This window comes from Carassius gibelio, chromosome B10 (assembly GCF_023724105.1).
Source record: "Carassius gibelio isolate Cgi1373 ecotype wild population from Czech Republic chromosome B10, carGib1.2-hapl.c, whole genome shotgun sequence".
NCBI lineage: Eukaryota > Metazoa > Chordata > Actinopteri > Cypriniformes > Cyprinidae > Carassius > Carassius gibelio.
In genome coordinates, this window is record NC_068405.1 from 22,762,670 (window position 1) to 22,778,009 (window position 15,340).

At 35.1% G+C, this 15,340-nt stretch overlaps 2 protein-coding genes across 4 annotated transcripts in view; both read left to right on the forward strand.

The window, feature by feature from the left end:
- Positions 1 to 122: 122 nt before the first annotated feature.
- depdc1b (DEP domain containing 1B) lies at positions 123 to 8,436 on the forward strand. Its single transcript, XM_052568088.1, has 11 exons — positions 123 to 319; positions 1,731 to 1,996; positions 2,190 to 2,325; positions 2,978 to 3,105; positions 3,177 to 3,307; positions 3,394 to 3,441; positions 3,683 to 3,823; positions 4,035 to 4,195; positions 4,343 to 4,519; positions 5,689 to 5,880; positions 6,913 to 8,436. Exons 1-11 carry the CDS (start codon positions 263 to 265, stop codon positions 7,075 to 7,077), a joined length of 1,602 nt encoding a protein of 533 aa, XP_052424048.1. The 5' UTR covers positions 123 to 262; the 3' UTR covers positions 7,078 to 8,436.
- A 3,759-nt stretch (positions 8,437 to 12,195) lies between these two features.
- The window catches only part of LOC127966884 (cAMP-specific 3',5'-cyclic phosphodiesterase 4D), a 222,559-nt gene continuing 219,414 nt past the window's right edge, over positions 12,196 to 15,340 (forward strand). For 2 of the 3 annotated variants that reach the window (XM_052568210.1, XM_052568212.1), the window contains exon 1: positions 12,196 to 12,270. In XM_052568210.1, coding sequence (XP_052424170.1) covers positions 12,214 to 12,270 — 57 coding nt within the window. In that variant the 5' untranslated portion in view covers positions 12,196 to 12,213. The remainder of the gene's footprint in view (positions 12,271 to 15,340) is intronic. The other variant, XM_052568211.1, reaches the window with a different exon arrangement.

The following is a 15,340-nucleotide window of genomic DNA, read 5'->3' on the forward strand; positions in this document are numbered from 1 at the left end:
TCCGGTGCTTTCATTACGTTTTCAACCGCGTACTTGCACTACATATCCCATACTGCACTTGGGGAACTCCCGGTAAAGGTCGATGCCCATATTTGGTAAATCCGCAGCGTCACGTGACTGATTTCGTGCGCCAATCGCATTATTAGCAGGAACGTGTCTCTTTTTAAAACTAAGGGAAGTAACTGGCGTGGAGATGTTTACGGAGATAAACACCGTAACTTAAATGGATAATTAATAGGAATATAGGCTAATACAAATTGATATGGCTGAAATGGATGGTAAAATGATTGGACCTGGACCTTATAGGGCGACGAAATTGGTAAGTAAGTTACATAAGAAAAAGATAGCTGGATGTTTTCACGCGTTGGTTGAGCAGCTCACGTGAGCTGATTTAGTGTTTACATCAATTTTTCTCCAAACCGTACAAAATATGTGTATTTTAATTATGTTGTCGCACATCAGTATGTCTACATGGTACGTTACATTTAAAGCGTTGAATACATTACGTGTTTTATGCTTATTTTAACGGTACTCCCAAACAAACGAGCCACCATTAGAAATGTTGTTTCTTTGGTCTGTGACTGATTGTTAAAGTAGTCAAGGTAACCACTAACAATATCATCATTTTGCCCATGGCTTTAATTTGGCCGAACTGAGACAAATTGAAGAGAAAATAGTTTACCTGAATTCACCAGACAGCGGAAAACCTGTAACATTCAGAAAACATCTAGAAACAACTTTTATCTTTTAGATGCACTTTATTGATCCTTGAGGGAAAATTATATAATCTGCAGTTCCCATCAACATACCAGTTACTTCATCGATGTTACTAATAAAATAATTGATAATAGATTTGGTGTAGGGATCAAAGAAGTTTAAACATCAAAAATTTTAAAGTTAAATACAGCTGTGTGTGTGTGTGTGTGTGTGTGTATGCTATCAAGCGCCAGGTTGGGGGTTCGATTGCCCGGGAACATGTGTAAAATTTCATAGCCTGAATGCACTGTAAGTCGCTTTGCATAAAAGCGTCTGCTAAATGCATAAATGTAATTTTATAAATAAATACACACACATAAATTTAATTTTACACACACATATATATATATATATATATATATATATATATATACACATACATACATTTAATTTAATATATATATGGGAAAACACACACGCATAAAGTGTATATATTCATACACTTTTTTTATGTGTTTGTGTTTTCCCATACATATAGAATATGTTGTTTAATTTGATATTTTATGAGCAAGAAATGATCATGCATGCATTTTTATATATAGCCTCCCAAAACGAATGCATTGTCATTTTTAAATCTTTGCCACTATCCTTCAAACTACTAGCTTGGGTTTTATCCATTTGTCAGCAAGAAGTTTTTAATAATTTAAACTACAATGCAATTTAGTGTGATCACTTATTATTATTTTTTTCCTGTTTTAATAAGTACAGTTAAGAATAAGTTTGTTTCATTTTGACTTAAATATATCTGATGACCACTACAAAAAATGTTCATCCATATTTTGACATTTTATTTTCAAAGTTATTTGAAACATTAAAGTAGACACCTTACTAGCATTTAATTTGCATTTCTAAATGCAGAACAGAAGATACATAATTAAGATAAACAACATTGTGACAATATAAATTCACCACCTCTCAACAGTTTGCCATTAAAACCACATTAGTGGTAAATTCAGATGTTTGTTTTTTTCCAGTGGAATGAGACCATCAGGCTCTTCCGTGGTGGAATGCCAGTCAGACGTCACTGGGCTCATTTCAGGAGTTATGACCGCAGTTTTACAGGAACCGAGGCTGTCGACTTCCTCCACGAGCTGCTCAGACAAAACCAGAACTTCGGACCGGAGGTGACGCGCTACCAAACACTACAGTTACTCCGAAAGTTCCTCAAAAACCATGTCATCGAGGACGTCAAAGGACGATTTGGTAAAGAGGATTTTGAGGACAGTGGACATTTATACAGGTGCTTTCTTAACTATCTTTCAAAAATTACATTTGCAACATTGTCACTTTTATTTTTCTCTTTATTAATGTGAGGCTGCTTTGGAACAATCAGTATTGTATAAATCACTATATGCAAACAAAAGTATATATGTTGTGTTATAATAATAAAAAAAAGTTTTTCAAAATAATGATAAATGCTTTCAATATTTTAGATTTCCCCCACAATCCCCTCTGAAGCCCGTTCCTGTGCGTCCTCCCAGAGATCAGAGCTCAGTTCCCAGAATCCCACGCTGGGATGACTTTGAGGAGATATCCGTGCCGGAGAAGATCCCAGTGAAGCCTCTTATGGTAAGAGAACACTTGGCTGTGGAAATGAAGATTAAATTAATTTAAAATAAGTCAATTTTTAAATCATTTTCAAAGTTTTAAAATTGCTTGTTTTATTTTTGCTATTATTTTCCTTCATGATTATTTTACTTTTCTTTTATGTAAAGCACTTTGAATTACCATTGTGTATGAAATGTGCTATATAAATAAACTTGCCTTCCCTAAAAATATATCCTTTCTGGTGCTGTTTACAATGTGAGACCTTATACTGAGCATGAATTCTCTTCTGCTCACCAAGGCTGCATTTACAGTATGTGCTCAAAAATACAATAAAACAAGTAGCACAAATGTTTTCAACATTGATAATAACAAGAAATGTTTTCGAGCAGCAAATCTGTATATTACAGTGATTTCTTAGGGATCATGTGACACTGAAGATTGGCGAAATGAAGCTGGAAAGTCACAGGAATAAATTAAATTTGAACATATATTACAATAGAAAACATTTATTTCAAATTGTAATAATATTTTACAGTATTACTGAATTTTGGTCATATATGCAGCCACCATGAGCATAAGAGATTTATTAAAAATAAACATTTACAATTCATAATGTTTCCAAACTTTTGACAAAGACTTAAGTGTTTTCGAATTCTTATATATTTGGATCTAGAATTCCGAGTCGTGGAACAAGAGGCACAGCATCGCCATTGGTGAGGTTCCTGAATGCCGTTTAATCCGGAGGAGAGAATTATCCCCGAAACACGTGGACCAGATATGGAAGTCAATGACACTAACACAGTAAGCATCAACAGAAGCTCTAATCCTGCTCAGAAAAAGAGATCTGTTTTTAAAATGAACTCTCGTGTTAGTTTACAGACTGTTTTGGGTCTCCAGACTCTGGATGGGGTATTAGATGCCAAACTTCTGAGCCCCAAGCACATCGTTCACAATGTCTTTGGTGTTAATAAGCAGGGGATTGTGGTGCTGAAGAACAAAGCAGGTGAGTACAGGTTATTTTTTAACACATGAAAACTTCTTCCAGATCATTTCTGATGGATCTCTTTCTGTGTGTTGTATTTTCTGTAGAGGACTTGCCTCACTGGGTGTTATCTGCAATGAAATGCCTGGCAAACTGTGAGTGACCGATCATCTGCTGTCACACTGATTCAGTGTTTAATGGATAATTAAATATGTTGTTAATAATCACCATAAATAACTATTTTGCCATGCAATAAAGTTGTTTTTTTTAGCCTTTCTGTAGGTTGCCAAAATGCTTTTTTGTAAATTAATATATAATTAAATATGATGTCTGTATGCATACATTATAGTCTTTAATTGTGTATTACATTTTCTACATCTTTGAACTCATTTTTAGGGCCCAATGGGAATGACATCAGGCAGCCCATGTATCCAGGGTTCGAGAGAGACGTCTTCAGGACAGTAGCAGAACATTTTCAGAGATTGAGAGAGCCGCTTTTGACTTTCCATCTGTATGAAATATTTGTCAGTATTTTGGGTGAGTGATGCACAAGCTATTCACATGATGAGTGATCAAAAAAATATTTAATGATGAAAATTCAGCATTTTTAAATATATAATCAAATATAAAACGGTTATTTTAAATAAAATAATTTCACAATATTGCTGTGTTTGTGATCTAAATGTCAGCTCAAATAAATGTAGCTTTTGGGAGCATGAGTGTCCTTGTAACTGTTCTCCTCCCGCAGGGCTTCTGCAGTCGGTTGCGGTTGAAGCGCTGCAGGTCTGCTGTCTCCTGCTGCCTCCAGCCAACCGTCGTAAACTGCAGCTGTTAATGCGTCTGATGGCTAAAGTCTGTGCCAACCCCTCACTCCCCGCTCTGAATGACACCATAGGAGCTCGTACCCTGGTAATTCACTCACCTCCTCAGATAGATGAAATCTCTGATAGTCTTTGACCGTCATAGTTTATTTATAATTCAGCTCTGTGTTCAGTAGATTCTATGAGAAGCTTTCACACTGTCTGTCTCTTGTGGCTGCCTTCGCTCCCTGTGCAGATGGTCCAGACCTTCTCCCGGTGCATTCTGGGATCTGCCGATGAGGTGGACTTGGATGAGCTGTTGGCCACCAAGCTGGTCATGTTTATGATTGACAACCACGACAGTGTGCTGAAGGTGCCGTCCAACCTGCGCAAATCTGTCGAGGAGCATCTGTCTCACCTCAGAAGAGCTCAGGTCTGCATCCCATGGCATTCATTAAATGCTTGATAAGTGATTGACTATATCGAGAAACTGCAACCACAACAAATTGTACGTATGTGTATTAATATACATTTGATTGTATTGTGGAAAATAGGTTGTGATATTATTGGTTTGATATTTTTCTTTTCCACTAATATGGTCTTTGTTATATCAGGGCAGTTAAAATACAAATTATGATAAAATATTATCACCGTGCACACTAGGACCAGGAAATTTTCTTAACACTTTACAATAGGTTTTCATTTGATAACACGAGTTAACTACGTTAGTTAACATCAAGTAACAATGAATAATATTTACATAGTGTTTATGAACTTTAATATTGTTTTCTACATTCATTTATACATTAAGATCAAAAGTTCTGTTAATATTAGTTGTGAACACATGAACAATCAGTAAAAATTTGCTGAATATTTACTCACCCTCAGAGTTCTTGGGGGGTTGGAGAAATGTTGCATTACATTACTTGCTCGGCAATGGATCCTCTGCAGTGATTGGGTGCCGTCAGAATGAAAGTCCAAACAGCTGAGAAAAACATCACAATAGTTCACAAGTAATCCATACCATTGCAGTCCATCAGTTGATGTGTTATGAAGTGAAAAGCTGCATATTTGTAAGAAACAAATTCATTATCAAGATGTTTTTAAGTTCAAACCATTACTGCTGGCAGGCCACAAGTCCATAATCCATAATAACGCTTCATCCAATGAAAAAGTCCATCCTGTACTTTCCTCTCATATCAAAATGCACTGACATATTTGTTTAGAACTGTTTTGGACTGTATTCACTTGACTCATTCTGACGGCACCCATTCAGTGCAGATCACCCATTGTTGAGACAGTGATGGAATACTAAACTACTTAAAATCTGTTCTGAAGAAACAAAAAACAAAGTCATCTACATCTTGAATGGCCTGAAGGTGAGGAAGTTTTCAGCAAGTTTTCATTTCCTATTGTTTTTTTTTTTTTGTGTAAGACTTATTTCTCCTGTTTTTTTTTTTCTTTTAAATCAAAGTCAAGTATTTAAGACAACCAAATGCAAAATTTGTTAAAAAGCCATTTTCTGTTGTGAAGTTAATGAGTTTTGGACATCTCTTTCTCACCCCAAATTCTGATCCCCTCGCATGATTTTTTTTTTTCAAGATAAAATATGCGGGTGCAGACACAGACACCACCATGGCGTCTCCGCCTCACTCGTTCTGCAGACAGATCAGCAGCGAGGAGTTTGAGCATCAGAGGGTCTCTGGATCTCAAGGAGCCATTGTGGCACTACTGGAGAACATCTTACAAGACAAGAACATGTCCATTAAAGACAAGAAGAAGAAGCTGAAGCAGGTTAGAGACTTAGGGCCCATATCATACACCTGGCGCAATGCATTTTCCCATCCAGCGCCATGTCGCATAATTAGCAAATGCATTTGCGCTCATTTTTGTGCCCACGTGCGTGCTGGTCTAAAAAAGAGGTGTGTTCAGGCTCATTGCTATTTTAATGAGCTGAAAACAGACTGCGCCATAGACCGACTCAAACCTGGTCTAAAGTCTGGCGCAATGTTTTATCTTTATTATTTAAAGAGCGTACATGCTGCTTATTACACAGCAGCACACAAATATGCCAAATATTAAAAATTAAAGGATTGCAATGCATAATAATTTTTTGTAGGTTAAATAAATAAATATATATATTAAAGGCTCTTAAAGGGAATGGAAGATGAGACTCTGAATGGTTTATTGCACATTATGCCCAAAAAACACCCATTACTCATGGGAGATTAGGGACAACCGGTTTAAACCATGCGAAAAAAATAGATTTGGACACACCCTGAGTGCACCTGTGCCGTGCGCTTCACATATTGCATTTAGATCGTTAAAATAGGGCCCTTGGGCTAAAGGAGTACCGTATTTTCTGCACTATAAGGCGCACTTAAAAGCCTTTAATTTTCTCAAAAAACGACAGTGTGCCTTATAATTTGGCGCCATTCCCTTTAGCACAGCTCCATCTAGTGGATGCATAACGCAATCCCAGTCAAAGTTTGACAGCAGTATCTTCTATTCTATGTGCCTTATAATCAGGTGCACCCTATATATGAAAACAGTTCTAAAATAGGTCATTAAAGGTGTGCCTTATAATCCTGTGCGCCTTATAGTGCGAAAAATACGGTATCTGTCATGAAAATTGTGAAATGTGTATTTACAGTAGATTTATCACAAATATAATGGTGTGATTGAATTGAGTTCTGTCTACAGCCTTTATAGAGATTGAATTGTGTTAGACAGATTTTTCCTTTAAATGTCAACTAGATTTTGTTCTAAAAGGCTGATGTGTTACAGAAACATTGAAAGCTGAGACACACTGTTTATTATCCCCAGTTCCAGAGATCTCATCCTGACATCTACCGCAGACGCTTTCCTACCACTGAAAGCGAGGCAGCGATTTTCCCAGAGAGACCCCAGAGACTCAAACCTCAGCTGATGTTCCTCACGCTGAAGAAACCCTTCCAGCCCTTCCAGAGGAGCTGGAGCTTTCGGGCTTGAGTCAGCGCTCAGAGCGGGGCGACTGTGTTAGGTATTATTATCAAGGAGAGATGTTACTGAATCCTGAATTGAAATAACACTAAATTCACCTCTTCAGTGATCAGATGGATTAAATAAAGTATGATGCTGTGCATTGAAATCCCTTTAAAAAGCTAGACACTACAGGCAAACACATGCACGGACCAGTTTTGAGATTTTGGGCTATTTTATTAATGTATCTATTTCCGTCTGTAGATTTCAATTACAGGACGTATCTGTGATGGCATGGGTTTAGTCTGGGTGTTGTTGATAGTATTTTCTGATTTATGGAGTGATAAAATTAGAAATCTAAAATCCCTTCTATAAAAACCTTTAACATGTCAAAAAATAGAAAAAATTTACAAGAGTTTCTATTTTGGAAGTTATTCAAATGAGTGCATATTTTTATTAAATAATACTTCATTTAGACATAATATTTCAGAAATGTAGTTCAGAAGCTTGGTTTTCATGTATTACGTTTAGTGTTATAGTGTTATAATGTTATAACCAGAAACACACCCAGAGGGCCTCCGTAGTGCTTGTTGATTTTATTTGTTTGATGTAAATAATCTGCAACATTCACAATCAGTTGCGTTCTATTTTTAACAAGGTGTTATTGGTTTAATTTTACCTCCAGCTGCAGGTGTTGTCTAACAGATGTAAAATGATGCTGTCATTGATAATAAGTCAGAGGAAATATGTGCCGGTCACCAGAAAATGGCTTTTGAAAACTCTATTTTATTCTTGGGAAACGATGAACTATAGGTAGATGTCAGTGACAGCAAGCACTGACGCACTACAGGCTATGCTATATTTCTGTCTGTCTTTTGTGTTTTTATACTTCAGTGTTCTCTGTTTTCACTGGTTTGTAGCTTTGTATGTGATACTCTAGTCCATGTCTCTTTGGTTCTTTTGGTTTGTTCTTTCTTTCTATCTTATTTGGTATAAAAGTAGTCCTGTCTGATCATGTCACGTAGCACTAAAGAAAACCTTCACATTTTATCACTTGAATATTTATAACTGATTGTGATCGATTCTGTCATGGTACTGTAAGTATATCGTTCAAAAGAGACTGTTTAAATCTTCACTGATGTTTGCTGTAAACTGGATTCAGCTGGCAGCTTTTACATGGTTGTATGTGTTTTAAAAGTAACTGATTTTAATTGTAATCCAATGCTGGATCGAATTCAGTGTCCGTGTCATTCAAAAGTATCACTTTTTCAAAGTTGTGTCCCCAGTGTTTTGATTTTGTACAAATTCTGGAGTTATTGTTACTGATTTGGACGTCTACACTGTGATCACAAATATGGAATTGGAAAAAAATAAATGTATATTATTACATGATGTTGCAGTTTCTTTTATTTCTTCAACCTGATTACATAGCCTAGTATTTCAAGCTGACAGACATGCTAAACATAAACCAATAACTGAAAGGCACAAACCGGGTTTCTGCTGATCTAAAATGGTATTTACAGTCAAATTATGGTGTTAAATGTTTTAAATTCAAATAGTCATGACTGTAAAGTAATGTACACTGCAAAAATCTTACAGTATTTTTCTGTACAGGTAAAGTCAAATATTTCCTTGTTTTAGTGGTCAGGAGCAAAGTTATGAAATTAGCCTAAAGCTAGTTTTTGAAATGTATATATTAAGAGGTGTACTTCAGCTTTCTTACTCAAGAGGTCAGTAGAGAACTTACAATCAATCTCTTAAAAAAAAAAAAAACTATTGGGAACATGCTGTATTTTCAGCACAAACCTTGCATGATGGAATTAAATAAATAAATTAAGATGATAATTTTAAAAGATTAAACTTTTTTCCTTTTCCTCTTTCATTGTTCTTTTTATTATTATCTTTATAAGCATTTTGCATATAGAAAAATAATGTTAATGCTATATGCCAATTATCACGCCAACAACACTTAAACTGAACTGAACTGAAACATGATTTAGAAGGTCATTGCAATGACGTGTCGAACATTGTTCACTCTTGTGTGCACAGTGGTATATGATATTGTATGAACCTAGTGCTTCAAACAGCTAGACACTATTACTAGACCCTTCTTTCAAGTCTCCTATAATACACCTCAAACATATCTTCTGCTGTGTGCCATTTATTCAGCCACAAAGAGGCTTGCTGCCAAAGACATGGAAATTAAACCCTAATAGCTTATTTCTTCATGTAGTGCACACATCCTGGTGTAAATATGGCCTGAAATGCCGTCGTCAGAAGCATAATACCTGCTAAATCCACACGCTGCTAATTACGTCTAAAGGAAGATGCAATTGTACTCCAGCTACAAATAAATCAAATGAAACCGGTGGTAATTATGCTCACAAATGAACATAATTATCCATGCAATTTCATAAAATATTGCATGGATACAATATTGCTTCCTTCACGAGCCAGTCAACTGACATAAACAAAACACATGCATGCTGTGAACTCTCTGTGATGTGTGTCAGAGTTGAAACAGACCTTGATCGGGCAGAAATGTCCCAGCAGGCCTCGGGCTCCCCTGGTCTATTCCAGGTAATCAAATGCTGTCTGCACGCAGGTTTTTGCATTAATTACATCTCTTTAAGCAACCTGTTCAAAGGCACTGAATCATCCGCTGAGTTGTAGATGGAGTTTTTGAAGGTCACTTCCCTTTCTAGCAAGTGATCAATATCTGAAGCTCAGCTGGAGACAAGAGAGAGATGCTGGAGTTTAAATATAGCAGAGCATGGGAATACAGTGCAGAAGCTCAGGAGAAACAGTTTCAACATTCACTACAAAAAGTCGTTCTATACAGAACTAAAGTTCTGTGCAGTCAAAGGTCAAAAGACTCCTTTAAAGGCATTATGACATTTTATGGATGTAGTTTTGCTTTTAACAGTGAGTAAATACAGGAGCATGAATGTTTTATTTAAAAGGTTTATCTAAATGGCTTATCACAATTAAAATAAGCAATAACATAAAACATCATGATATCTAAAATATATTTCTCTATGTCACTTATTAGTGATACAAATCAGTGTTATTTTAGTATCAGCAAAATACTATTATAGAATTTATTAATATTTTGATGCAGTTTTTACTTTACTTTACTTTCTACATTTTCTACAAATTATAACGTGTTTTGTCTTTTTTTTTTAAAGTTGAAAATTTAATGCTGTCCCTGTAACTTTTTAAAAAATTATATTTTATAAATGACAATAGACCTATATTTTATTTCAGTTAAGTTATTATTGACTAAAAACATAAAATAATGCTGAAATAAATTGAATATAAATAAATAAAAGTTTCTAAGTAGTTTCTAAGGCATCACTTATATTTCTTTTCTATTTTCATGTAGTTTAAGTTGTTATTTACTGACTATCAATAAATAAATAAACAAATAAAAATAAATAAATCCTGTACAGCATATAAAAAAACGTATAAATATGACAAAACACAAAATTACAAAAAAACTGAAAGTATAAAAATAAAAAGGCAATTTAAAATATAAATAAAACTATTAAATAATAAGATTTTATATATATATATATATATATGTATATATATATATATATATATATATATATATATATATATATATATATATATATATATATATATATATATATAAATATATGGGGTAAAATAAGTATAGAACACATCACCATATTTCTCAGTAAATATATTTATAAAGATTAAAGGTAATGTTTTCATAAAATTTTCACCAGATGTCGGTAACAATCCAAGTAATCCATACATACAAAGAAAATAAAAAAACGAATAAGTTCAGAAATTAATTTATGTATAATATTAATAATATCATATATATATATATATATATATATATATATATATATATATATATATATATGTATATTTGTGCATATTATCATCATCATGAACTGCTCCTGTATCTGGGAACTCAGACTGTGACCTGCACAGCATGACTACATGTATCATAGCATGTTCAGTAATAGTATCAGTGAGCATATGGATCAATATTTGCACCAAACTGGAGTTTTGCCAGCCATTCATCACACTAAGTTCAATGATTCAGTCTGACAAACAAAAGCTCTTCTGTGCTGTACAACAATCAATGCTGTCTGCAGGCGAAACGAGCATTAAATCACTATGAATAAATATTAATTTTCAGTCTACATAACGAAGACGACTGGCATTGTAACATTCAGGTAAGCTGTGATTATATGCTTCACATGTACAGATTTATAATGGAAAAGCAGGCGCAGTTATGCAATATTGTAGTGAGTAGTGACATTTCTCATTCAGCTAATTTACCATTACATTAGTGCTAATGAAAGAGACGTACAGAATTACCATTCAGACTGAATGCATAGCTGTGGCTGTGTGTATGTTTAGCACACGTAAATTGGCAAATACATAATTAAAAAAATTGAGGACATGAAGATAATAAGGTGGAACAGTCTTGAAGTGTGTTTTTGAAAATGTCATTAAAACGTCATTGACGTTTGGTACCATTGACGTCAAGCCTTACGTGACGCTTTTGGAGGCGCCGTCTATGGGAGGCACCAGCAGAGCTGACGAAGAGGGATAGTTTTCAACATGTTATTTATTATTAAGCACTAAAGATGCACAACTGGTCCTTCAGAAATCTTCTGTTTCGTTGTCAGAACGATGAGCACACAAGATATAGATGATAACTGTTTTATTGGAAAAATAAAGTTATTTTTTTTATTTTCTCAAGGTTGTGCGCACGAAAGAGTCGTTTAGAAAACCTAATACACCTTTGGACTATATTTTTTATTTTTTTTTTATTTTCATTTGACATTTTTTTTATTTGCACTAGAAAGTATACATCTATTAATGTAAACTTAAAGGATGGATAAATTAAATGAAAATATTTTCTCTTCATAAACTGATGTGATCGACCCTAACCAGTGCTGAGAAAAGTTAATGGATACCATATGCCCACGCCTTTTACGTAAAAAATAATAATAACAATTATCTCGAGAATAATGATATTTATAGATCTTATTATATGTTTAGATGAAAATATATAGTGAAGTGCTAAAACTAAAACCATTACGGACAAGGTAAAGGCAGGTAAGCTCCGCCCATTTTCAGTTTGACCGGTACATTTAGATTGTTTTGCTAACCGCCATGAGGAGCTCGTTTATGAACGATGGCCAATTATTGATATATTGGACCCCACAGCTCGTGAGTAAGCCATGTTAATCAATGAACTTACGAAGCAGTTGGTCAGTCATTTCAGGTGTTATGTATGCAGCGGTAAAACAGCATTTAATCCGAAGTGTGTGGAGTCTGTGGTACTAACTAGCCAAACAACTGAAAAAATAATGAGTGTTTTCAAACACCATCTCAAAAATTTCTCATGTTACTTACATAATTGTCCTGCCCCAAACTCAAGCCATTTATTGAGCGTTTTTTTTTCTAGACGTGGCTTATTAAATTCTCTAACATTAACGTTAGTTAATTAAGTTAGTCTTTTCACAGACCAAAATGTCATCCATTGGAAGTGCACTGTGCTTCCTTTTAATTCCACAAATGCTCATTAAAACAAGTGAACATGGACACTGAGAAATTTTTGGGCCTGTTTAAAAACCTGTCACAGGACATTTCAGACCATTGACCGTGTACATTCATTTGTATGCCTTTAATTTGCTTTTTAATGCATTGCATGGTTGATTTTCTTTAATGTAGAACTATTCTTTTTTTTTTTGTGTAGAACACTGAAAAACTGCCATTTTCCTCTAGCACATAAAGAATTCAATGCTATAATCAAAAATTGATCCTTTTTTTGTGGCAGCCAATTTGGTCCAGCATTAAAAAATCCTTATTTGTTGAGTTTGGCACTGTACTTTCACAGCTGGAAGTGAGGTAATCATGGGCCTGAATCGATGTTTAGTAGATCAAGACTAGCGAACTATAGAATGGACTGAGACACAGCAGCTGTTTTAGGATGCAGTTTGCACCTTTCAGAGGAAATTATCCAACAATGGCTTAGTTGACTCAGCCTATTAATTGCAGGTTTAATTACTTGAACATGAATCAATGCATGTCAAAACATTTCATGACGTCTGAAATTCAAGGTGGAAAATGATCATGAAAAACCTAATTATGGCTGTTTTTGATGTAAGAAACCTTGACTAATGCTATAAGTGGACTACAAATTGGTTAACATGACCTTTTTCAATTATATTCTTGGTGACTTCTTATGTGTGGCCATGATCTTTGAGATTGTTTGGAAACAGTTTTTTGATCACGTTATCCACCATTTGTAACAGATAGATTCTTGAATGCAAGGCCAGCACATCATACTCTTAAGAGAATCCATTAAGGTCAAGGCCTTAGAAACAATATTCAAATTAGCACTTAATATGTAACTGGTTCCTAAACTTTTACATTGCCTTTACACAATAGATTTCCCCTCCAATTGTTTTGTTTTGTACAAACAGAAACTGTGTAAACAATAACTGCTTTTGACATTATACTACTTTCATATCTTTAAGCCTTTGGGCTCAGAGAAAACAGACCTCTGCTTATAATTTAGTGAGCTATTATATTGAATTTGTAGTTTTCTGAAGAGTCAGAGGGGAAATCACTATGTCAATGGTACACGGCACATATCACATTTTCTCACGCCTTTCAGAACCCTTTGTGAGCTACAGACACGTAAAAACAACACCCACTGGCGCTCAAAGCTCGTCACTGTTTTCTTTGGGATAAGCAGAAACGCGTCAGCACAAGTTCATGATGACCCTCATAGATTTGTTTTTTTTTCCTGACAAGCTGTTTTTAACCCATTTCCTTGTTGCAAACAGTCACATCTTCTTTGGTCGTTTCATGAGATGAATGAGGTTACAGTAGCTCATCCCCTGGGATGCTCAAAAGCAAGAGCACAGAGTTTTATTTTTTGTTGCAAAAAATAACTTCATTCCTTGCAGCTCTTGGACTCTAAACATGCAGTGGTTACTGTAACGCTTACACCAGCTGCTTAAACACTGACATGCAGCCTGTTTTGCATCATGGTTTGCATTGATCACAATCATAGTGTGCAGAATATTTAAACAAGGACCAGTTCCTTTGCTGCATTCCTTTGTTTGTTTGCAAGAACCTTATTTGGCCAGATTATACATGTGAGTACTGCAATTCTTTTAAGCCAAGACAAGATACTGATATCAGCTGACAGGCCGCACTCATGTTCTTACCAAATTAGGCCGATCTGCATCAATATAATGGGTTTTGTGACCAGTCAAATTGTGTATCACAATGTTGTTGTTTGCTGTTAGTGGTCCCATTACATGTGATTCAGTGGAAATGAGCGAACGCAGTGAGGTGTGAAACACATAACACTACATTTGGCCAATTTTGGGAGTTTAGAAAACAGCCTCCATCGTGGACGTTGTTCTGTGTTGTTTGTCCTTCTTTTATGACTCCTGGGTACATGCATAAAGGTCACTGGCAAATGAGTGTTTGCTATAACTTTTACATGCTATTTTATTTATATTTACCAGTTTTATTAACTTTCATGGTGGAAGTGTAATTTCCCAGAATGTGCTGCATATAATCAGCATTGTAAAAAAGTTTCTATATGATATATATATATGTAAAAAAAATATTTTGAAATTTTTCTATTTTATATGATATTTGTTATATTTTGATTTTAATGTGTTTAAGTAGTCTTTAAAAAAAAAAATTGTGTCATTTCAATTCAAGTTCAACTGCATGTGTTGTGAAGTGGTTGACTGAAAAGTTTCTGTAAGCCAGGTTAATACCCTATCATTTCATAAGCATTGGATTGTCCGTTTTTTTTTCTGTTCCATTAGTTCTTGTGTCTGATGAAATTCCTTCGTTTTTTTTGGAAGAGTCAGTCAGGTAGCCATTGAACACGGACTTCACTGTAAGTTTTATTGACAGCTCTGTTGAACTCTGCCCCTGGTCTTCGAGATTTTCCTAACTTTGAATGAGGGAGCGGCCATTCAAACTACACTGACCACAAAAACAATTTGAGGCCTCAGTCTTCCCAAGCTCAATGATAGCATTGTCAAACCGATTCCCTGACTGCTTCGGCTTCTGAATCCTCATCGATGAGGCATGTGATCCAAATACCGCTTGAAAAGTGTTGCAGGCTGGTTAAACCTCAGAGAGGTGTGGTGCTGCTTGCGTTTGAATAAACAATGGAGTGAATGAACGCTGTGAGGGAATAGAGTGTATTGTCAATGGTTTAGTAGGTTGTTCAGAGTTTTCCTGAGCTGAGCTGCACACG